Below are 25,098 nucleotides of genomic sequence, written 5' to 3'. Positions count from 1 at the left end.
AAAGCCGAAGAGCCAGCGCTGTCCAAAGACTTCTCCGTGGTCACGTGGCCGGCATGACTAAACACCAAAGGCGCACAGAACGCTGTTACCTTCCCACCAAAGTGGTCCCTATTTTTCTACTTGCATTTTTTAGTGCTTTCGAACTGCTAGGTTGGCAGAAGCTGGGACAAGTCACGGGAGCTCACCCCGTTATGCGGCACTAGGGATTCGAACCGCTGAACTGCCGACCTGTTGATCAACAAGCTCAGCGTCTTAGCCACTGAGCCACCACGTCCCTCAGATATTCTCATATAAGAATATCACATATTCTTCATATGGTTCTAAATGTTTGTCGTTTTGTACAGCATTGTAAGAGCTTTCCCTTGGGATGCCCTTGAATGAAAAACTGGGTTAACCTTATACTAAGAAAAGAGCCACTCTGAATGAACTTTACATAATGGAATAATAGAGTTGGAAGGGACTTTGGAGGTCTTCTAATCCAACTACATGCTCAGGCAGGAAGCCCTATATATTACTTCAGACAGATGGCTATCCAATCTCTTATTAAAAATCTTCAGTGTTGGAGCAGCCACAACTTTTCAACTGATTAATTGTTCTAACTTTTAGGCACAGAATAAAATTATAATGCAGTCCATTATTATTAATATTTCCTAAGCTCTTGAAAAATTTCAGTTATTATGTATCAGCCTAAAATACAGACATACAGATGCTTATCCAAAAAGTTAAGTCTAGTGAAATTGCCACACACACATACACACACACACACACACACACAAAATAAATGTTAAGCTATTGCATCTACATTCAGTAAACACTTCAATTATTATTTCGCAGGTTGTATTAATTGAAATCTAAGCCACTTCAATCCATATTTTAGATTAGCATTAAAAAAAAAAGATTTTTAAACCACTGATTTAATAGCGGTTCCGTATTACTACTTTTAAATCACGGTTAATGCAGGGTGATTTACTAAATAGATCAAGCAAGATTTGTAGCATTGCTTCATTCTTGCAACTAAGTCATGCAACTTATTTGTTTTGTTGTAAATTTTGTGCAGGGTTTAATTTCCCCAGTAGATCTCAAAATATTCCAAGATCACAGCTTTCCCATGGTAACTTCCCTGTGTAACTATCTGCCATTGTCTAACAAACAAGTAATAAAAATACTTGTAGTCTAACCTGATGATCTGAGAGTCATCAGGTTAGAGAAGAAACAGGATAAGTTGCTATTTTTAAAAAAACTGGTAACCATAAAAGTTACAGCGATTGGCTACAGTAAAGAGTTCTTGGGTCATTTTTATAAAGTTTAAAAAGTTATTGCGTGAGCCCAAACTGTTTATTTTTATCAGGATAAAAATGAGATGCTTAAATTGGCTGGCTGGAACTGAAATATCTTTCAGAGGAAGGATTCCAATGATTTTCCAGAAAAACATCCATTAAGACCAAGCAACTTTCAGAAGACAAAGCTTTTGACAAGTTGGATATTATAAGAGTTAAAATAGAAGGAGAGATTCGTTATAGAGATTAATTGTTTGTTATTTCATGGTTTAATTAAAACTCCATAGCTTGTGGACTTTTAGAGAGATTATCTTAGACCCCGATAACTTTAAAAAAATTATATACCCTTTCAGGTCAATATTTTCTTTAAAAAAACAAGCAAAACTGATAATGTTTTTACCAGGACCACACCTTACATCTGGAAAAAAGGTATCTAATTTTGACAGATCGCATTTCTTCTCTCTCTAACTCTAAAGCAGAGTCTAGTCCTAGCTAGATTAACAACTATATCATACAATCATTCTTCAAGGTGTTGAAGGGGCTGTAGAGATAAGAGATCATTTTACCCTTAGATTATGGTCATGTGATAGAATAACATTTTGTTAGGATTTTTGGTTTTTTGGTTTTTTAGTAAAATTAGTATTATTATAAAACAAATGGTTGAATGCTCTTGAAAGTTGGGGGCTGTGACCTTGAGGGATATGATCTGATGCTTCATTGAAAAATAGGAATGCAATGGCTTTCTTGCTAATTATGTGTTGGGAATATCTGGAAACTCTATTTGTAATTCATTAATTAATAGATATTAATTAATTCATTAATAGAGTTTTTTCAACCACTTGATTAAAAATATTTATTGGTAAAATTAGGATAATGAATCTTCAGGGGCCAGAATCACAGTTTTGTCACATCTGGAGAGTTTATATTTATTATGTTAATGGGAAAATGAATTTTGTCAATTCCCATGTTATTTGGAAATTATGAGGAACTTTTGATTCTTTGTCTTTCTTTTCTGCTCCTTATTACAGCCTTCTATATTCTTTGCTTAATTCTTGCCCCCCCCGCCCCCCGCCCTGCCCCGTGGATTACTATTCAATAAAAATATAATGGAAAAATGGTTGGGTTAACATTATTTTGAGTCTTTTTTTTTTCATCTAACAATGACTCTTTTATTCAAATCCAGTTTAAATAAAAATATCCTAAAGGGGCTTTTTCCAAAAGGCAACTGGGGGTTTTTGTTTTAAAAAAAACAGCAACAAACATTTGTGCTTCCCATCCAAGATGCATCTTCAATTCCTCAGAAAACTGAAGAAGCAAAACATTTTCAAAGAAAAATAACAAGAAAGTCCAGTTGCCTAGAAAAAGCACCTTAGGGACAACCATGATCTGGATGGGAGAATCTCTATAGACGTTAAATAAAACATTAAATTAACATTTAATTCATGGGTTGTTTTTTTTTTTTTTTTACAAAATCCATTTCACCCACCTTATTTGGGCTTTGATTCATTAGGAGGTTTGTTGATACTTAGAGTGAATTAATTTGATATATTTTTCCCTATTACCTGAGAGGTAACTTGGTAGCGATGTATTTTAAAAATGAGTTTTCTTGATAGCAATGTCAAAAGTGGGAAACAATGTTTAAAATCCATTTAATTCTGCCCGAGTAAGGCACAGATTTAGGAAGTATGGGTCCGTGGATCAGGTCTTTTTACCTTTTGAGAGAGCTAAACTCTCTCAAAAGTGTTTCTCAACCTTGCCAACTTGAAGACGTGTGGACTTCAAGTCCCAAAATTCAGTCATTTAAAGTTCAGCCCTCTTTCATTTTGCATGACCAGGAGGAAACAGGACAACTATGCTTTTAATTCAAAGGCCTGCCTGTAAACACAGGTTTTTTTTCCGGAAACAAATATGAATCTGAGACTAACTAACTGAGACTAAAATTTGCAGGTAAGGGACATCTTACCTGCAAATTCAGTGAGAAATTAATTGCCTCTTTACAGGGACCTTGGAGGAGAAGAGACGTGCTAGTGTGCGGTTGTCAAAAAATCAGGAGGAATCTGGTAACACGATTTATTAAAAGGTATCAGATTTTGCGAGCTACACCTACCGCGTTATCAAGGCAACAACTAAGGGGCTTGACAAAGAAAAACAAGTGTTATCTCGGGATTTAAACTCCTTTCATGTGTGACATGATGTAGTCAGTTTAGTGCAATGGATCAGGCCCTAACTGTACAGACCTGCCCAGTTTACGGAAATAAATCTTGCAGAGATCAGTAAGACTTGTTCTCAAGTAAGTGGCTGTAGGATTACAGCCCTAAAAGTGTATAATTTGGCGGCATCACGCCCAGTTCAACTTCACTTGTTAATTAGTTTAATGGCTAGATTAAGACCTTGCTTTGCTAAATTATTATTTTTGTTTATGCAACACCCTCAGAGGTTCATAATCAGAAAAGGCTGTTTCCTGCCTCAGGAGCTCCCCGTCTTAAAATGCTAATGCTAATATTTTTCTGGCAGCAAGCACTCTTTGGATTCGTACACACCAGCAAACCGCACGACAGCTTTGGGAGTTGGGTGACCCCAATTGGGGAGAGATTTAGATCCTAAGCCATGGTTTATGTGGGGTTTATTAACTAAGCCACAAATGCTGGCGCTGTGCAACATGCTCAGCCGCACAATAGCGATTGGTTTCATGGCGTTGAGAGATGGGTGACCAAACCCTTAGAGAAAGAGAAGCTGCTCTTACGAAGCCACAATTGATCATATATTCTAATTTCCCCACCAGAGAGGTTATTCTTAAAAGTGGAAGGGTTCTGGAATTTCAGGGGTTTTTTGGGGGGGGGAATTAGTTGGGTTCATGAAATATTCCAAGCTAATAATAGATAATTGTCTTTCAATTGCCTCCTTCACAGAGAAGCCGAGATGTCGGGTACAAGCAACTAGTGGTGGAATTCAATTTTTTTTATTACCGATTCTGTGGGCTTGGCTTGGTGGGCGTGCCGTGATGTGGCTTGGTGGGCGTGGCAGGGGAAGGATACTGCAAACTCTCCATTCCCACCCCACTCCAGCGGAAGGATACTGCAAATCCCCTTTCCCTCCCCACTCCTGGGGGAAGGATATTGCAAAATCTCCATTCCCACCCCACTCTAGGGCCAGCCAGAGGTGGTATTTGCCGGTTCTCCGATCTACTCAAAATTTCCGCTACCGGTTCTCCAGAACCTGTCAGAACCTGCTGAATAGCACTCCTGAACTAGACCCATAGATGCAGAGTTCATGCCAACTACTTTATTATGTTCTGCCTGTATTACAGGAATCTCCCCACTCCAGCAGCCTATGTCTGGGAACAAGTAGATGTTCCAAGGACCTTAGTGGGAGTCAGACCTAGCCCCTTTTGCACTTATGTAGTGACTCCAGGCTGGCTTTATGCTTGAGCCTCCTCCCTGAGAGGCTGGGAGCTTCTCAACATTAGGCAAAGACAAGGTAGGATTGGATTCATACTCATGCCAAGCTATACAGGTAGCCCTTACCACCATAATTCAGCCCCCAAAATTCCATTGTTAAGCGAGTTTTGCTCCAATTTTACGGATCTTTTTGCCACAGCCGTTCAGGGAATCACTGCCATTGTTAAGTTCGCAACACCGTTGTTAAATGAACCTGGCTTCCCCCGTTGACTTTGTTCGTCCAAGGGGTCCCAAAAAGGGGATCACATGACCTGTCATAAATACGTGCCAGTTGCCAAGCGTCTGAATTGTGCCCACGTGACCCTGGGGAAAAAAAGGTCACTTTTTTTCCTTGTAAACTTCGAATGGTTGTAAAGTCAAGAACCACCTGGAGTTTACTTTGGTTTCATTGAATAAACCAGAATGGCGAGGCTCATCCAGCCCACTAAGCGCAGGGCAAAGAGGCCGCAGCGTGGCTGAGATGGGAGATCCAGCCCACACCTGAGGCAAGACTACAAAGCTGATTGGACTTGGAGAGAACGGCTGGCAGACAGTGTGGTCTGGCTGCTGCTTTGGAAATGAGAAAGAACAGCTCAGCAAGAAATCTCCAGCACTAAAGGAAGGTCTCTTGCATTCTCTCAGGTAGTCTCAGCAGCTCCTTGGACCTTTCTCCAAGGGGAAGAGTTTCGCCAGATCCAGACGCTGGAGACCCCCTCTAAGCTGGGCACGTTGGGTGGGGGCACAGCCATTAACGGGGCATATGGGAAAGACAGTCCTTCGGTTTATTAAGAGAAAAGAAGAACCTGCTCCAAAATTAAGTTCTCCATCTTTTGGACTGGGCAATACTTCCTTCCTTTTTCGGGGGGGGGGGGGGAAACACCCCATAAAAATTTAAGGGCCACATTTTTATGTTTGCAATTGCTTTTTCATTTACTGCCACCATTTCCTAAAAGGACGCGCTCAGTTCAGATGGACTTCATGCAGGCGTAAGATCGGAAAAATGGATCCAGAGGAAAATCACTGGAGGGTTGCAATTGATCAACAGGGACTGGGTCCACACAGACAAAAAAAGTGATGATCACTATTCAGCCGTTTAAAAAAAATAAATAAATCCATTTGGATCCAGGATTTTGTCATGTGGTGGAAATATTTTTCAAATAATTTTCAAGAAATTGAAATGGTCGAGGCCCGATGGTGTGTGTGTGTGGGTGGGTGGGTGGGTTTCCTTAGAGAAATATTCTGCAACTTTCAGTGTGGTACTTAACACCACAACCCCCTAGGACTACCCTTGGCAGGTTGGTTTACACAAGAGTAAGCATCCATAAAGAGATAAATGGTTGATTAAACTCAGGTTCAGTCTCTTGCCTCTTTTGCTTCTGAGCAAATGGATGGCACCCTTGCCCTAGTAATAATAATAATAATAATAATAATAATAATAATAATAATAATAATAATAATAATAATAATAATAATTATTATTATTATTATTATTATTATTATTATTATTATTATTATTATTATTATTATTATTATTATTATTATTATTTGGAGCAATACCCAAAGGGCTATTCCACTATTTAGAAATTCTAAATTTGCCGGACATGAACATTTGACTCTACAAAAAACCACCTTACTCGGAACAGCTTACATCCTCCGACGATACCTTAACAGTTCCTAGGTCCTTGGTTAGGACTCGAGCTGCTGAGCTATTAACCAGCCTCAAAGGCTGTGAATCTCACTAAAGATTAAATAATAATAATAATAATAATAATAATAATAATAATACCAATAGCAATAGCAATAGCAATAATAATAATTCCATGTTTTCCCAAAAGTAAGACCCTGTCTTATATTTTTTGAACCCTGAAATAAGTGCTTGGCCTTATTGCCATGCACTCAAAAGCCCAATTGGGTTTATTATCAGGGGATGTCTTATTTTGGAGTGGGGGGAACAGGGTAATAATAACAGCAGCAGCAGCAGCAGCAGAAACAGCCATCACAACTGCAGCCCTGTTTAAAAGAGCAAGTTCCCTCCTTTTAAACCAGTTCTTAAAATAAATTCCTGAAAGTTTATTCCTGAAGGACTTTTCTTTCCCCGCATCCTGAGAAATCTGTTTCTCAATAAAGTCAGATTTATTTCTTCTTTAAGAGGAGGATCGTTAAAGACAAAAGCAATATTTTTAAAAGGGCCTGAAATAAGGTGAGGGCAGCGATGGCAAGGAACATGATGTGTAATGGTGAAGGCTTAAGAGCTAATAGTATTCTGAAAAGAAAAGAAAAGAAAAAGAAGAGAAGAAAAGGAAAGAAAAGAAAAGAAAAGAAAGAGAAGAGAACAGAAGAAAAGAAAAGAAAAGAAAAAGGAGGAGAGGAGAGGAGAAGGGAAGAGAAGGGAAGGGAATTATTTAGCTATAGTTTGCCCTTTATAGACCATTTCTTGTCGAGATCTGTGCCGCTACCTTTTTTTATAAAATTCGAAATTTAATAAACGTATGTAGGATACAGGTCCCTATTATATATATTTATGAAGTATAAAGAATGCTATACCTCATTAAGGAATTTCCTTCCTTCCTTCCTTCCTTCCTTCCTTCCTTCCTTCCTTCCTTCCTTCCTTCCTTCCCTTTTTTTCCTTCCTCAGGTGCCATGGACCTGAATGGGGACTTCCGAGACATGGATCGCGCCTCCCAACAGATCTTTCCTGGGCAATGAATCGTTTGCAATAGAAACGCCATTGCACTTAATGGGCGCCCTGCTAGCGCCACAAATCGAACTGATCCTATTAAACCCCTCCCGGGGTCAGTCTTATGCGGCTGCCCGGCTCGTTTCTTCAGTGCCGTCTGCAGAACTGCATTTGCCCAGCAGCTGCTCCAGGTCAGGGAAGGCCTGGGGGGTTTCAGTGAGAACTCCGACGACGAGTTCCATTCAGTCATCGGGTTAAGCGTGTTGTGTGAACGCAGCCAACTTCTAGAGCAGTGTTTCTCAACCTTGGTAGCTTGAAGATGGGTGGACTTCAACTCCCAGAATCCCCCAGCCAGCGCTGCTGGCTGGGGGATTCTGGGAGTTGAAGTCCACCCATCTTCAAACTACCAAGGTTGAGAAACACTGCTCTAGAGACACGCGATTCTGTTGCGGCTTGTGCCTTTCTCGGAGCTTAGAGCGCTTCTCAAAGCGCCCGAGGCTCTTTCTCCCCGCCAGGTGTTCTGCTCCATCGGCCTTGTTCCCGGACTCGAACTCAGGTCCAGGAGAGAGAGGGGGGGAGGGAGGGAGGGGGGAAGAGAAAGGGAGAGAGAGAGAGAGAGAGAGAGAGAGAGAAAAGGAGAGAGAGAGAAAGAAAGGGAGAGAGAGAGAAAGAAAGGGAGAGAGAGAGAAAGGGAGAGCGGGAGAAAAAGGGAGAGAGAGAGAGAAAGGGAGAGAGGGAGAAAAAGGGAGAGAGAGAGAAAAGGAGAGAGAGAGAGAAAGGGAGAGAGAGAGAAAGAAAGGGAGAGAGAGAGAGAGAGAGAAAGAAAGGGAGAGAGAGAGAGAAAGGAAGAGAGAGAGAAAGAAAGGGAGAGAGAGAGAGAAAGAAAGGGAGAGAGAGAGAAAGAAAGGGAGAGAGAGAAAGAAAGGGAGAGAGGGAGAGAGAAAGGGAGAGAGAGAGAGAGAGAGAAAGGGAGAGAGGGAGAGAAAGAGAGAGAAAAGGAGAGAAAGAGAAAGAAAGGGCGAGAGAGAAAGGGAGAGAGGGAGAGAAAGAGAGAAAAGGAGAGAGAGAGAAAGAAAGGGAGAGAGAAAGAGAGAGGGGGGAGAGAGGGAGAGAAAGGGAGAGAGGGAGAGAAAGAGAGAGAAAAGGAGAGAAAGAAAGGGAGAGAGAGAGAAAGAAAGGGAGAGAGGGAGAGAGAAAGGGAGAGAGAGAGAGAGAGAAAGGGAAAGAGGGAGAGAAAGAGAGAGAAAAGGAGAGAAAGAGAAAGAAAGGGCGAGAGAAAGAGAGAGGGGGGAGAGAGGGAGAGAAAGGGAGAGAGGGAGAGAAAGAGAGAGAAAAGGAGAGAGAGAAAAAGAAAGGGAGAGAGAGCGAGAGAGCGCTGCGGGATCCGGTGGGAGTTGGGTTATTTCCCAGGCGCTTCCTCGGGTTGCAGTCCAGCGTTTCTCAGCTGGTGCCGAAGCGCTTCCTCGGGTCTGCGAAGGAGCGCAGCCGGGACAATTGCGCCGCTTACCCGGGGCGCGCTTTGGAGAGCCCTCCGGCGACCGGAGCGCTGCGGAAGCCCCCTCCTCGCACGAACTGGCTCGTTCCACTGAGGACTAGCCAGCTGCCAAGTGTTCTATATGGTGATGGTTTGCGCATCTGGGGCGCTGGGCTCCCTGAGATTTGAGGCTTCTCAGCTGGAGGGGCCCAAAGGCAGGCGCTCCGCTTCGGGGCTTTAGGGGGAAAAAAAACCCCTATCTACTCGGAGAAAAGCAAGTCCCGCGGGTGTGTCTGCGTCAAAGGCTTTAAACCCGGAGGTCGAACAGGCTTAGATGCCCGGAGTGGGGTGTGTGGGGAAGATTTGCTCTGACTCCCCGTCTCTTTGGGGGTAAAGAATTGAGAAGGGCAGAACTCCCAAAGTTTTTTTTTTTCCAAGAGGCAACTGGGCTTCCTTTGTTTTTCCTTGAAGGCGTTTCGCTTCTCATCCAAGAAGCTTCTTCAGTTCTTCAGAAAAGCAAAGAAAGTCCACTTTTGCCTTTTGGCAAACCCCCCCCCCCCCACCTTTGGGACAACCACGACCTGGACGATTGAGAAGCTCCATAGAGGAAGGCAGAACTTCATAACCAGGTTCACACAACACACTTCCCCCTTAATATGGTTTGTTCGTTTCCTGGCTTGGCCTGATCTGCCAAACCCGGTCAAAATTCTTGGCTTATCCAGAAAGTCTCAACGCGCATTCTGGCCCTAGAATTCGCCCAAGGCATTGCGTTGGACAAAAAATGGTGTGAATTCTCTTAGCATAGTGGGAAAACCAGGCCGCCATCTTTTTAAGTCCAATTAGGGTTTATTTGTTTGACCATGGCGTGTTGGGTTAAAAAAAAACAAAACCCACCAAGGGTTTTTAAAACGGGGCTTTAAATATAAAGAGCTGTATGAACCCAGATTCTAGATCTTTTATGCATTGACTAATTCTAGAGTCGCAAATAAAATCTAACCTAACCGGAAAGTTTGCAAAACGTTTTGTAAACGAGGGCTTAAGTCTGAATTTTCGGAAGTTGCTGCTGTTTTTCTCTTGGGAGTCCGGGCGAAGCGCCTGGTTTTATCTCCTTGCCCTTAAATTATCTCCACCTTCGTTCTCTCTCTGCGCTGCCTGCAAATTAGTTGTTTAATTAATTTATTTCGATTTCTGCATCTTTCCGATCGGAAGCCTACTTTGTGCTACTACCATATCTCTTACCTACCGGTAGTAAGCAATATTCTTCAGCTGGCAGCCCATCAAGAAACAGTTACCTCAAAATGCTGCGGTTTGCTTTTCATTACACCTGTCTATATTGATGTTGCAAAATATTAGAAAACGATAACAACTATCATCTGGCAAGAGCCCGTCGGGGAGACCTGGAACGAAGGACTTCCTAGGGAAGACAATCCGGCTTCTAGAATTCCCGGGTGGGAATCTTTAGCTGCACCAACCGAAGTGGGAAAGGGGAGAAACAGCTTGTAAGAACCGTCTCGGTTTTAACTTTACTCATTTTTACTTTAACAGTAACAGAGTTGGAAGGGACTTTGGAGGTCATCTAGCTCACGCAGGAGACCTGTACTAGGGATTCGAACCGCCGAACTGTCGACCTTTCGGATCGACAAGATCAGTGTCTTTGTTTTTACACAAACTTTACTTCGATTTCGGGGCTGCGTCCCGAATTCAGGGTTCTAGATACAGCTGCAAATCCGGACAAGGATTGGGGGAAATCAGGATTCAGGCAGCTGAGAAGGTCGCGAAAGGCTTTGGATACCCTCGTCCCCATAGACAAAGGATCGCAATCTCCGAAGGGAAGAAATAGGATTCAAAACAGAAGCCGCGCTTCTCGCAGCCTGGAAAAGTTGGAGGGTTAAAAGCTACCCATTTAAACTGCCGCGGGAAGAACAGAGGCGCAAATATTTACCAAGCGGAGAAAGAGAAAGGAAAAGCGGAGCCGCTCGGTTGAAAGGATAAGTTAGCTCTATTCTCCACTTTCTTTGGCTTCTGGTTGGGAATTTCCTGGAGCTGATTCGCTTCACCTCCCTGGCCACGCCGAAAAAAAGTTGAATGAGGGTCCCTAACTCGGAGAAAAAGGGAGCGAAAGTCGGGAGGAAAAGGAGACACCGCGCTGCGATCATCCCAGCTGCCAAAAACACGGAGCCCAATTCCTAAGAGAGGAAGAGTGCAGGAAGGAGGGAGGGAAGGAGGGAAGGAGGAGCGGGAGGAGCGGGAGGAGGCAGCAGCGGCTGGGGAAGGAAGGGGGACGCAGAAGTTGGGGGTAACTCGGGTCCCTGGAGAACTGCAAGGGGGCTCGCTCGCTTCCCTTGCAACTGTGGCAGGTCCGGATTCAAGAGACGCGTCTCTCGAAGGCAAGGAGTTTCCCAATAAGTTTGTAAGCAAGAGGCAAAACGAAGCCGCCTGACACAGACCATCTCCGGCCGGGCACAAGTGGCAGCGGAGACGCGGCTGGTCTGAACGTCTAACGAACTATGCAAGCACTGGGATCTCCAGCCTTGTTTTTGGATCCCAAATGGTCCGCAGAAAGAGATTTAAAGGATTCATTCTAAAGTGTCAAATTTAAAAGGGATTATTATTATTATTATTATTTTAAAAAAGGGCATTTTTCCTTTTGGCCCGAGAATTGGAGCACGGACTATTAAATTAATGCAACTTGTTTTCCTCACTGGATACACAGGGTTGGCTTACGCACTACACTACACAACGAGACTGCCGAGGATCTCTGCGAGGATGGAAGTTAAAACTCGGAAATATCTGACTACTAACAGGGTTGGGGAAAACTGGTGGCATTTTGGCCTAAACTAGCAAAAATAACGGTGTGAGTTTGATCCTTAAATAACAACCCCCCTCCCCTCCTTTCCCCGCAGGAACCCTGAGGACTAGAAGCTTAAGTCAAAACCCGGCGTGACAGGCAAGCTTTCTCTCGCTCAGAAAAATTGAAGGCGCTGGGTTGCTTAAGGTTGACAGTCCACCCCCCCTCCCCTCCTTCTTCACACAAACTCTCCTTCCCCTTTTAAGAACCAGAAAAACAAACCAATCGCCCAAAAGCGAAGCAAAAGAGAAGTGGGGCAGACAGACGCGAGCGAAAGAGCTACCGGAGTGGGAAAAGGAGAGAAGGCCGACCTCAAAACAGAGGAATCTCGCGCTAATTGGGAAATAAATTCAACTTTACAACAGACGAGATATTGTGTGTGTTGTGTGTGTTTGTGCGTTATTTCGTTTCGGTAGATCTTTGGGGAAGAAACGACTTGGCACGAGAGAGAGAGAGAGAGACAGACAGAGAGAGAGAGAGAACATTTCTGGGCTTGCGCCATTCTCCTTACTAAGTTTTAGGACTACCGAGTATTTGTAGGGAATCTTGCTATTTCTATGAGAGACGCTGCCTCCCCTCCATTTCTAGGAAGCTTTTGAGGTTATCGCTATTTTTTCTTAGGGCTCCTATTTGAGCACCTTCACTTTTACTTTCCTCCCGCGCTGACAGGGAAGCTAAATTCCCGCCGGGGGAAGAAAACGCGGCCCAGACGCCGAAGGGGTGAGTGAGCATCAGGTTTAAATTCCGGAAAGCAAGTGACTATATGATAGGCTGGAGGAGACGGTTCTGGGTTCACACGAGACGCTCGGATAACAGTGGGTGGTGGGCTGCTCGAGAGTGTCAGAGGAGCCCGGGCGAAATCTCGGCCTGTGGCGGTGTGGACCGGGCGATCGTAGTAGTAGGCCAACCTGGTTAGCCTTTCGCAAGAGGCTGAAGTCCGGTCTGGTTGTCCCACACACCCCATTAACGTTGGGTCAAGAGGGAGGGTCAGCTCTGCTAACTAATTGGCGGTTCACAGCTTATCTGTGGGCGCCAGAGGAGTTATGTTTTGGGGACGGGGCGTATGAACTGAGCGGGTACTTAAATAATATAAATACATATACATACATACATACATACATACATACATACATACATACATACAGTCGTTTATTCGTTTTAGAAGAATCTGTCTATATGTCTGTCCTGTCTGACTGTCATCTACCTACCTACCTACATACCTACCTACCTATTCATTTTGTCGTACCATTTGCAATGGCAATAAAGTAATCTAAACTAAACTAATCATCTCTCCATGTTGTGCCAATTTAACTATGACGCCAAACTTAGTTTTGGAGAGTGTCCCGGAGAAAAAGGTAATTATTTTTTCCTTCCCTGAGTACGGCAGACACCTCTCCCGCTTAAAAAACAAAAACAAAAACAGACTCTTTCCTCCCCCTCGCTTTGAAAAAGGGGGATTTTCTTCCGCTTTTCATAGCAGGGACACAGGCCTAGGGAGATCGGAAATCGCCATCTCCGCCGACGGTCCAAGTTCTAAAGAGGCCGTAAGACGGGGCCTGCAAAGCGTTCCTTTCCCTTTCTGAAATTCCCTTCCTTATCTGGGGCTCCGGTTGGCGAGTCTGGGCTCCTTAGCAGGTTTGAGACAACCTCAGCCCTTCCAACATCGAGTCAAAAGCGCTGGCTTGTTTAAAAGGGAAGGTTTTTAGCTCGAGGCTGAGTCGGGTTGCTTGTTCTCGCTCTTTTTCAAGGAGCGCAGTCTGCACAGATATTAATGCACAGAGTATAATGGTTTATTTAAATTTCACGATCGCTTTACATTGCCTTGCGCTGTTTGAGCTGTAGACCGCCTCGAGCGTAACTACGAGGCGAAGAAAGAAAGGAGAAGGAAAAAAACAAAAGAAAGGTTTGGAACCGTATTTGCAGGAGATGATTGAGATGGATTATTCTACACCCGGTTGTAGACAGTTGAATGACAGAAAGGGGTTCCAAGCGGCCTTTAGCCGAATTTCTTTAACCCTGGCTAGCTTCTCGGCTGGGGGAGGGGGGACACCCTTGTGGGGCTTGTAGCTCTCGGAAAAAATCGAACGACCCTTCTCCAACATGGGAAGAGTCACAGCCTCCTCTCACCCCCTCACCCCCCAGCCTCCGGAGCTGTCTAGCGACCGCGCTCTCAAGCTAACCTACTTGTGGGCCAGGGACGATTAAAATCCCAGATCCGGGGAAATCCGGAGAGCTGGGTGGGCCGCCAAGAGCCGAGGTGCAGCCGATCGACAGCGACCACCCCACCCCTCCCTCTCTCGGAAGCGAGTCGCAGGGAATACCGCAGGCTTCTGGGATGAACATTTAGGAAGCTGCCTGCGATTCAGCCTTGCGGTTTCCCCGCAGGAAATTAAAGGCGCTTTTGGGCTGCCAAGATCGTGTGTGGGGGGGGGGGAGGGGTGGGGGGGGGAAGGTTAGGGAAAACTCCCTCGTCTGTTTTGCAGCGCCTTTGCCCCAGGAAGGGGGAGGGGGGGGAAGCAGGACCTGCTGGCTAACCCTGCAAACCGCTTGCCGAAGGGGGGGAGGGGGGGTCTTTCGCCTGTGCCTTTCCCCCTGCCCGCCCAGCGCCCATCCCGCTGCTTCTGCCGTTAAACCGCGAGTCCTCCCGGGCGCTTGGGAAGCCCGCTCGGCAGGAAACATCTGCGCGCCTCTCCCAGGTCCCGCCCGCTCAGCCCAGCCTCCCCTCCCGGCTTACCTTGAAGGCCACGGGGAGGGTCTTGTTGCATCTCCAGTGGGAAGGCAGCACCGAGCACAAGAAGTTGGGGCTGTCGGTCCTCACCAGCTCTCCCGGGTGATCGGCCAAGACGTCCACCACCGAGCGCGCCTCGGTCCGGCTGCGAGGTCCCGGGACCGGGGCGCTGAGGGCGCCGCTGTTCTCGCCCATCTTACCGCAGGGGAAGGCCGTGGAGGGAGGTGTGAAGCGCCTGCTGGTGCTGGGGTCTACGGGAATACGCATCACAACAGCGGGCGTTAGGGGAGGAAGGAGGAGGCGGCGGCGGTGTTGCTGCTGATGGCACAGAGGCGAGGAAAACGCGCGCCCAGGGCGCAGCGTGCCAGATGCCCAAGAGCGCACGGCGGGCAGCTCTTGGGAGAAAGCCTCCCCAGGCACCCCGGCAAGTCGGGCCGTCGCCGCCACTCCCAGTCCCGGCCGCTCCGGCTTCTCCGGCCGCCAGTCGCTCCTTGGGACGCAGCTCAGGCGGCGCGTCTTCCCGGGGCCCCGTTGCGCTTCTCGTGCGCTCCTCGCCGGGGCTGGCGGCCAAGCGGCGGGGCCAAGCGCCTTGGCGGGGGTAGGGTGGAGATTCCCCGGGGCCGAGAGAGATCCCAGCCGGCCTCCGCAGCTCCGGGGCGCTCGTCCTGTCGCCTCTCGGCGTTGCAGTCCCGTTGGCGCTGGGCTCCCGGAGCGCAAACCTCACCGGCCGCGGTGGAGAGCCCGGAGGCGGTCAGACGGGCGGTTGGCCGAATCCCAGAGCGCTCCTTTGGCGCGCCTCCCGCGCCCAGTCAAAAGAAAGGCGGCTCAGACAAAAGAAAGCGGGGCTCCAGGCGGTGGCGGGAAGCCAGAGGGGCAGCAGTCGGGGGGCTCCTTCCCGCAGTCAGGACGGAGCCAGCCACATCCCGCGCTCCTCTTCCCCTGCGAAAGGACCGCGGCGAGACCTCAACAGGTTTTCAGCTCTCTCTGTCTCTCTCTCTCCGCCGGGCTCCTCCTGGCCCCGTTTCCTGCTCCGCCTGACAAGCACGCCAGGCGCCCTGCTCGCTCTCCGCCCTGAGCCAGCCTCCTCCTAAACCGCCTCCTCGCGACGCGTCTGAAAGCAGCCGAAAAGTGGCCGCGGTTACATACTGGCTCCTTCCCTTCCCTTCCTTCTTTCTTTTTTTCTTTCTTTTTTTCTTTCTTCTTCTTTTTTTTTTTTACTTCTCCTGGTTCTTTTTCTTCAAAGTTTTTTTACACAGAGGCGGGGTGAGGGGCGGGGCAACCTCAACGAAGCCAGCCACTCAGAGCGGTGGGGCGGGGCGGGGCAGGAAGGAGGGGGAGAGAAGGAGGGGTCTATCCGGACCGCGCCCCTTTTTCGAAGCAGCCCCCGCCCGCTTCCTTGGAAAGAGGAAAAAACGTGCGGCCGCAGAGGCTTGGTTTTTTTTGGGGGGGGGCAGCGTTTTTGGTTTCCAGCCCCCCTCTTTCTGCTTCTCTCTTTTAGCGCTTCCTTTCCCTTCCTCTCCCCGCAGAACCAATCGATCATTTCCCGCTCAAAACATCGATCTCTGCCCCGAGGACGGTTGGATGGACACTTCCAGCAGGTTGTGAAAAGTGGAGCCGCCTTCCCTAACCCGCTGCTCTTCCAGACGGGTTTGGTTACAACGCCCATCGTCCTTGGCCAGTGTGGCTGGGAAGATGAACGCTGTAATCCTAGCCACTGGGGGGAGGGGGGGGCTGGGAAGGCGAACATGAGCCTTGGTGGCGCAGCGGACTAAAAACTGCTGTTAAAGGTAGCACTTAGCTGCCACCTGCCTGCAATTACTGCGAGTTCAATTCTCACCAGGCTCAAGGTTGACAGCCTTCCATCCTTTCGAGGTAGGTAAAATGAGGACCCGGATTGTGGGGGCAATAAGCTTTGTATAAAAAGGGACACCGCTTGGGGGGAGGGGCAAAAAGCCCTTTTGTATATACAAAAGTATGAAGGCTATTGCTTAACGCATTGTAAGCCGCCCTGAGTCTCCGGAGAAGGGCAGCATATAAATCGAACCAATAAAGAAATAAAGAAATAAATAAAACATCAGGCTTAGGGAAGGCTTCCCCAGAACTAACGTGCGGAGCTGCAACTTGGAAAGGGTGCAAAACCCGAAGGGTTAGCGGAGTTCACACGACGCGTGAAAGAAACACTCAAGCCGGGCAAGCGAGCTGAATAGACGCTGTTCTTACGTCTGGCTTCCTGGTTCCCTCAAGAACGGTATGCTAAGGGAACGGTTGCGTTCCCACAAGCTCTTAGAGACGGCCACCTACCCCTCTTTACCCTCGGGTAACCTGTTGTGTGTGTGAATCCAGTCTAATTTATTTCATACCCGGAACAGCCAAGAGTTTAAAATTTCCTCCCGGGTCAGCCCTACGCCTGGATTTGCTCACCGTTCACACCTAAGAGGTCGCCCAGCTCTTAGCGGGTTGTGTGAACGTGGCCATCACCTTGAGTCCTGCTTTGGGGCTTCTTCCCTCGCACCCCCCACTTTCAGGATCGGTGTAGGATATGGGCAGAAGGCTCGCTGACTTGCTAACGGCACATCACGGGGTAGCGCGCTAGTCCCCAGTGCTGTGAAATCATCCAGCGGATTTGCACAGAAGGGGTGGGGGGAAAAACCCCTTAAAGCAGTGTTTCTCAACCTTGGTAGCTTGAAGATGGGTGGACTTCAACTCCCAGAATCCCCCAGCCAGCGCTGCTGGCTGGGGGATTCTGGGAGTTGAAGTCCACCCATCTTCAAGCTACCAAGGTTGAGAAACACTGCCATAAAGTGTAAATTACGTTCATTTAATTTAATTAATTCAATTTATATGCTGTGCCTTCCCGCCTCTTAACTCGAGGACTCGCTTTGTCTAAACCGCCTAAAAGCAGGTCAAACGCACCTTTTTTTAAACCATATATCCGCCCAACGAGTTCAACAACGCGATTTTCACCCTAGCGGCTTCCCCTGCTAAGAGGTATCCTTGTTCGTGGAATCGGGGCCGTTGTATTACTTCGGGCATTGAGTGCGGAGAAAATGGATCCGCTCCCGAATCGTTTTAGGCCTGTGTGGCCTTCGCATAGCTCCCACCCACCCACCCCAGCCAGCCCGAAAGCCGGTCCTATTCGGTTCTACCGAGGCTACCCCGCGACCCCAAAGGGGAGAAAGCGAGCGCCGCTTTGATTTCTCTTCTCCCCGGCGGCCAAACGGCGGTTCCGCATTTCTTGACCCGATTCCGACGATCTCCCTTAAAAACAAAGGCTGCCTTTGCACAACAGGAACCTTGTTATGTAGCCCTTAGCTGCCAGCTGCCTGCAATTAGTGCGAGTTCAAATCTCAACAGGCTCAAGGTTGACTCAGCCTTCCATCCTTCCGAGGTAGGTAAATTGAGGACCCGGATTGTGGGGGCAATAAACTGACTTTGTAGAAACACCGCTTACGGGGGGGGGGGGGGGGCGCAAGCCCTAATAAGCAGGTATATACAAAAGAATGAAGGCTATTGCTATGGTACATTTTAAGCCGCCCTGCGTCTCTTCGGAGAAGGGCAGAGAAAGAAAGAAAGAAGAAAGAAAGAAAGAGAAAGAAAGAAAGAAAGAAAGAAAGAAAGAAAGAAAGAAAGAAAGAAAGAAAGAAAGAAAGAAAGAAAGAAAGAAAGAAAGAAAGAAAGAAAGAAAGAAAGAAGAGCGCCCTTAATCGGCAATCTCTCCGCTTCATCTTGTTTTCTTGGCTCTTCTCTGTCTGGGGGGGGGGGGGAGACACGGAGGTTGGGGGAATATTGACCCACTGGGTTTAATTTTTCTTTTAATCCCGGGGTTCATTCGGAGGCTTCTTCGCCAGAGCCTTTTCAGAAGAGGAAGGGAGGAGAGGTAAAGTAACGAGACTTGGGTTAAAGATGGGCTTGGGCGGTTTGTGGCTATTGGGGGGTGGGGGGGGAACAAGCCGTCACCCCTTATGAAGCCATAACGTGGTCGAATAGTTGTGGGGCGCCACCTGCGAGTTGAGCACAGAGATCCCCGTTGACTTCTCGAGTTTTAGGGGCTGTGTGAACTCTCCCGCTTTACAGAAGTCGGGGAGTGAGTAGCCTTCAAAGGCTGGCGGATTAGAGAGAGCGTTCGGAATGGGGGGAAGCCTGGAGGGCGGAACGGCCACTGGGGGAGGGAGGGGGGCGGCGATTAGTGGGGGGGGGCGCTCTCTTCTCCGTCCGCTTTTCTCAAAACGGAACGTGTAACGAAATTGCAAGGGGCCTTTGATTGCTCCCCTAGGGCCCACGGAACGACCGGCCACCAGCCGCTTCCCCGAGAGCCTCCGGGGAGTGGTGGAAAGCGGGGGCAGAGCGAAAGGTGCTCCTGCAGTCGGCAACCGTCTTTTTGCCGGCATTTCAAAGCCACAGCCCCTGCCAGGTTTGAGCCGGCCATTCCTGCCGCCGCCACGACTCCCGGCCCTTAACTTCTGAGCTGCTAGGAAGGGCCCTCAGCCGGAGGGGAGGAGGGGAGCGGGAGGGTTCCTCGATCCCATCTAGACAGCTCAGCAGCTGAACTGATCAGATGCACCGACAGGTTCCATTAGAAACACTTTTTAAACCGCTTTTATCCGTTCAAGCCCAAATCTGCTTTTCTTGGGCCTGTAACTTCGGAGAGCGGGGGAAAGGAAGGGAAAATAGGGAACTGATACCCCCCCCCAAGGCACAGAGGGTCGGTTCCTTTTAAACCAAGGCCCAGAACCGGCAGAGGGAGAAATGGGTTAGGACAGGGGTCTGCAACCTTAAAACACTCAAAAGAGCCATTTGGACCCGTTTCCCACAGAAAAGAAAACACCGGGAGCCACAAAACCCGTCCCGTGCCTGACTATTTTCTGAACGGCTACAAAACTGGCCTATGTAGTTGAATTAAACGCTTTATTTTCTTCTGAAACTTTTCTTCTATTGGATTTATCCATGGTTGGCCTACCGGAGGTCAATAAATCGCATGCTGGCAGGTGACGCACATTGGCAGTTGCCATGCATATTTTGAGTGACAGCAGAGGGGTGAAAGAGCCACATACTGCTCCAGAGCCGCAGGTTGCTGACTCCTGGGTTAGGAGGACGCAGGCCTCGTTTTGAATCCTGGTAGATGATGTTGGGGGGCGATATTTTCATTTAACCTGTTGTGCAAACGGGGCCATTTGGTCCACGTTTGATGTTAAACCAGGTTACAGGGCCAGCGACTGTATTCATATGCCAGGGTGCCATTAAACGGGGCTGCCTGCGTGGTTGTGGGAACGCAGGCCGTTGGGTAATTGAGGTCCGGGGTACTATCCGAGAAAATGAGATCCGGGATTACACCTGTCTTTGTGAACAGCAGTTCTTTTTAAGAGCAAGTCCGTTCAGTTCCACAGACCTCCTTCCTTTCTCCCATAAGATCACGCCGTCTCGCTCCCTTTTCCAAGCTCTCTCCAGCCCTGCAGACAGGGGTGAAATCCAGCAGGTTCTGGAGAACCGGTAGCGGAAATTTTGAGCAGTTCGGAGAACCAGCAGATACCACCTCTGCCTGGCCCCAGAGTGAGGTGGGAATGGAGATTTTGCAGGATCCTTCCCGTGCCACGCCCATCAAGCCACATCACGCCCACCAAGCCCCGCCCACAGAGCCAGTAGTAAAAAAAAAATGGATTTTACTACTGCCTGCAGATATGTCTGAAGGACGCTGCCCGGTATTCCTAGGCAATTGCTGAGATTCCCTCTAGCGGGATATTAATCTTCCTTAACTGTCTCAGGCAGCTCTCGGGCTCCACAGTTTCCGGGGAAGAGGGTGGGAATCTTTCCCGGGGAGCGCATTGTGGGTCTCCCCCCCCCATTCCCTCCTGGTTCCGACTGGCCCAGGAGAAGCCGGATCAAATGCCGGCGGAGTCTTGGGAGCGGCCCTAAGGCCACAGAGAGGTGCCGCCGCCGAGCGAGTTGGGATGGCAGAAGTTTAAAAGGAAGAGAAGGAAAGTTTGGCGGAGGGGTTAGAAATCCGGCGGTGGGATTTCCCGAGGAACTCCAAGCGGGCGACGGGATTCAGAAGAACCATGAATTCTTTCACGAGGAGAACAAGCAACAAACTTAAGGGCAGAATCGGGTTTTTCCACCCCCCTTTTGCATTATTTTCTCTTCTTCCTTTTCTTGTTCTTGTTCTTTCTTCCCCTTTTTCCTTCTTTCCTTTTTCCTCTGTGGGCTTTCCTCACGCTAAATCAATAATAAACCTTCCATCTGTCCTCCCTTCCCCTTTGAACAACTGGGTGTGTGTGTGTGTGGTTTTTTTTAATTTAAACGTCGATGTTCATTTCCACTTTATTCCCAACGAATTCCTCCTCCTTCATCACCGATGGATGAATCTTGCAACTAAACCGATGCTGCTTAATTCGGTCTTTCCGGGAAGAGGGATCTATGCAGTTTAACTCGTTAGCAGGTGCAATTCGCTCAGCTTTTACTCTGAAGTAAGGCTAACTGCGTTTCATGAGATTTCCTGCCACCTTAATGTGTCTAACCTCTTTTTTTTTTTTTTAGTATTTTAGTATTTTTAGTATTTTTTAGTATTTTAATCAGCAAAAATAGACAATGTGGATCTCAGAAAAGGCTTCGGGGAGACGATATTTTAGCTCCCTAGAGGGATTGCCAATTTAAAAAAAAAAACCCCACCTTTTTTAAATTGTGGGGCTCAACGATTCCTGCATGGGAGGCTCCCAAATTGGAAGAAAAACGGTGTGAAAACGGATTTCTCCCCAGGCCAGATTAAATATCGATTAAAGTTGATTAGAGCCCGCTTTCGCTTTAACTGGATCCAAAAGATGTTTTTTTTTGAGAAGAAGAATCTCGGTTTCTAAGCAAACTATTAAAAAGTGGGGCCACGTTTGGTAGGTGGGGTGGTTAAAGATGTTGGATTAACATGCCAGAGACCTTAAATGTTATATGGTATCGAAGACTGTGGGTGTCTTTGGGCCAATCATTGGAAAAAGGCAAGGGAAAAAAACCACTTCCGAAAATGTTACCAGAAAATTGCAGGGACCTCTTCCTGTTTTTTTTTCCCCCGGATGAAAGCATAGCAACAGCAAAAATGCCACGAAGAAAAAGAGATGGGTGGTTTGGGGATTTGATCTCAGTTTTTTAATTCCTACAATTGTATGAAATGCATGATGACAGATATGTATCACATACTTACACATGCATGCATGGTTTTTCAGAGTGGACTAGGGGAAAAAAAAAGACATAAATCTCTTGGGTTTTTCACTCTTTCTCCCAGATGAAGAGGGGGAATCCTGCAGCTATTGTAGCATTTGAGTAACGCTTAGTGTGAGAGCAGTGACAGTGCCAATGCCTGTTGAACTTGGAAGTGTTAAATATACAAGGCACTCACACTCATCCACCTCTTCTCTTGTGTATATAACTGCAGCTAACATCCGATGGATTTGCAGCACGATCTTCAACTGCATTTTTTCGAAATTGATTTTCATGAGATTGACTTCTAACCTGAAACCGGAAGGCTGAGGACTAGCTGCTTTATTTATTTTATTTATTTATTTATTGGTTCGATTTATATGCCGCCCTTCTCCGGAGACTAAGGGCGGCTTACAGTACATTAAGCAATAGCCTTCATACTTTTGTATCTGCCTGCTTAGTAGGGCTTTTGCCCCCATCCCCCAAGCGGTCAGTTTATTGCCCCCACAATCCGGGTCCTCATACAAAGTCAGTTTATTGCCCCCACAATGCGGGTCCTCATTTTACCTACCTCGGAAGGATGGAAGGCTGAGTCAACCTTGAGCCTGGTGAGATTTGAACTTGCAGTAATTGCAGGCAGCTGGCAGCTAAGTGCTACTTAACAGCACTTTAGTCCGCTGCACCACCAAGGCTCTTAAATGTCCTTTCCCTCTCCTTGGATTAAATGCCCTTTCCCTCTCCTTGGATTTTGCTGGGTCTCACTCCATTCCCCGGGACTAGTTTTGCGATGGGACAAAATTCAGGTTAGGGAACAGTTCTTGGAAGCCTTCGAAGCCTTCCATATAATATTTCTATGTGAAATTCAGGAAGGAGTCCACACAGACACAACAAATGGGGAAGGGGGCTGTTTTTAGCTTCCATCCTAGCCTTGTATTTTTAATGTTGGCTAGAGTCAACGATGTTCAGTGGAGGGAGATTGGCACTGTAAAAGGAGGGAGAGAGGGAGAGAAAGGGAACAGGGCTACTGCTGCAAGACAGAAGTGTTGTATTCACACGGTACAAAAATCCAAACCAAGCCTCCTCATCCTAACCATAACAACCAGTTACTCTTTTATAAACCAGGTGGGCTTGAATCCCAGTTCCTTCTTTTTTTGAGGTGCAAAATTGGACGTTTCTTTTCTGAATTCTCCTTGCTATTTTTTTTGTGGAGGATTCTTCTGTTTTCAGAAATTCAATGCAATCTGCTGCCACGGCCAATGTATATTTCTAAAGGCAAAAGTAATGGGAGAAGGAAACCCTCCTCCTCTTCCTCTTCCTCCTCCTCTTCTTCCTCCTCCTCCTCCTCTTCCTCCTTCTCTTCCTCTCCCTCCTTCTATTCCTCTTCCTCCTCTTCCTCTTCCTCTTCCTCTTCCTCCTCCTCCTCCTCCTCCTCCTCCTCCTCCTCCATGCTCTCTGGTCCCTAAAGATTTCCCGGAATGTATTTACATGTACCCCCAAACCTTACTCCCTGCTTAACAAAAACTAGGGTTGGGTTTATATAAAATGCAATCATGAGACAAAGTATATTCTACCTCAACACAACAACCAACTTCATACCACCTGCTAAGGAAAAAAAATGTTCCCCCTTCCCCAGCTACCAAACTCCAGTCTAGCCTCAGTTTACCCTTGGTTAAGCTGTCCGCCATGTTTCTCCTTTTCTAACGCTGGCAGGGCCAATAGCTCTGCACACTAACCTCATCATCAACAACAACACCAGATTGCTTTTACCAATCGGGGACCGGAAAGCTGAAGCAACTGACAAGAGAATGTTTTTGGCTAAGAAGATCTCCCACCTCCTCAACCACCAAGGTTTAAGAACAGGAAATATGGGGGGTTTTCAATTCTGACCAAGCTGTATGGTTGGGGATGATGGAGATTAGAATAAATCAACATTAGGAAGCCAAGGTTATTCTCCCCTGCTTCGGTTACTTACTGAAGCTGGCAGAAGAGATTTTTACTGTGGGATTATCCTGTTTTATTCTGATTTATTACAAGAGGTCTCTGGATCAGGGGTCTCTAACTTCGGCAACTTTAAGACTTGTGGACTTCAACTCCCAGAGTTCCTCAGCCAGCAAAGCTGTGTGAATACAGGAACAAATGCATTTTGTTTACACCAGGCTCCAGTTAATAGATCATAGGTTCTTACCAACAAAAGAGGGGGGGGGGAATTCTTGCAGCATAATTGATGTCTGCCTGGATCTGTCAACACCCAAAATTTCTCTGTACTAAAATGCCCTATTTTGCTATTGTGATTTGAAGTGAATTAAGCAAAGGCTATTCTGAATTGTACACGTGTGACCACAATTGAGCCCCAAATATTTGTTGCTAAGCGAGACATTTGCTAAGTGAGTTTTGCCCCTATTTTATGACCTTTTGTGCCACATTTATTAAGTTAATAGATGTTAGGCTCTTAGCAACAAAAGAGGGGAAAAAAATTCTTGCAGCGTAACTGATGTCTGCCTGGATCTGTCAAATCCCAAAATTTCCAAATTAGCCTCTGAATCATCTCTGAAACTTAGTGCAATGGTTCGAGTTGGCATGGGCAACCAGAGGCCCCGCGTGCCCACTGCTACCCAACCGTTTTCTCGCAGCTTCTAAAGCTTTCTCCAGCTGCCATTACCCGAAACTGATGTTGTGATTTCCTGCCTCTTTGAGGTGGGGAACGCACAACCTGAACGTGCCCTGCAAACCTTTACACAGCAACATTTGTAAAACCAAAAGCAAAAACGAACTCCCACAAAACAAGGCATTGAAAAAAGAAAGAAATGGTGGCTTTTTTTTTTCTCACTGTTGCCTTCTTCTTCTGCCCACTGTGGCTCTTGGGCACCCACAAATGGCAAGTGTCACCAGATGAGCGGTTGTGAGAGGCTTGAGGGAGACCAGGGAAGAGTTAAAATCTTCGTCCTGTTTCTGGCTGACTGGTTTATCTCACCCGGGCTTCAGGTTCTCCTAGTTGGGTTAGGGTTAGGTGGGAGGCAGGGAGGGACGGAAGGGGAAGAGGAAGGAGGAAGGAGGGAGAAAAGAAGGAAGGGGGAGGGAGGCAGGGAGGAAGAAAGGAAGAGAGAGAGGGAGGCAGAAAAGGAGGAAATAAGAGTGGGAGGGAAGGAGGGAAGAAAGGAAGAGGAAGGAGGAGGGAGGGAGAAAAGAAGGAAGGGGAAGGGAGGCAGGGAGAAAAGGAAGGAAGGGGGAGGGAAGGAGAAAAGGAAGGAAGGGGGAGGGAAGGAGAAAAGGAAGGGAGAGAGGGAGGAAGGCGAAGAGGAAGGAGGAGGGAGGAGAAAAGGAAGGGGGAGGGAGGCAGGGAGAAAGAAAGGAAGAGGGAGAGGGAGGGAGAAAAGAAGGAAGGAAGGGGAGGGAGGGAGAGAAAAAAGGAGGAAATAAGAGTGGGAGGGAAGGAGGGAAGGAAGGAAGAGGAAGGAGGAGGGAGGGAGAAAAGAAGGAA

General features: G+C 47.4%; 1 protein-coding gene across 1 annotated transcript in view; it reads right to left on the bottom strand.

The window, feature by feature from the left end:
- Positions 1–14,708, bottom strand: part of RUNX3 (RUNX family transcription factor 3) — a 110,753-nt gene extending 96,045 nt beyond the window's left edge. The window contains exon 1 of the mRNA XM_070949598.1: positions 14,448–14,708. Coding sequence (XP_070805699.1) covers positions 14,448–14,708 — 261 coding nt within the window. The remainder of the gene's footprint in view (positions 1–14,447) is intronic.
- Positions 14,709–25,098: the final 10,390 nt, after the last annotated feature.

Source organism: Pituophis catenifer, unplaced genomic scaffold (assembly GCF_029215685.1).
Source record: "Pituophis catenifer annectens isolate HBS135680 unplaced genomic scaffold, rPitCat1.0.hap2 SCAF_9, whole genome shotgun sequence".
NCBI classification, from domain to species: domain Eukaryota; kingdom Metazoa; phylum Chordata; class Lepidosauria; order Squamata; family Colubridae; genus Pituophis; species Pituophis catenifer.
This window is presented reverse-complemented; position numbering and strand designations above follow the sequence as displayed.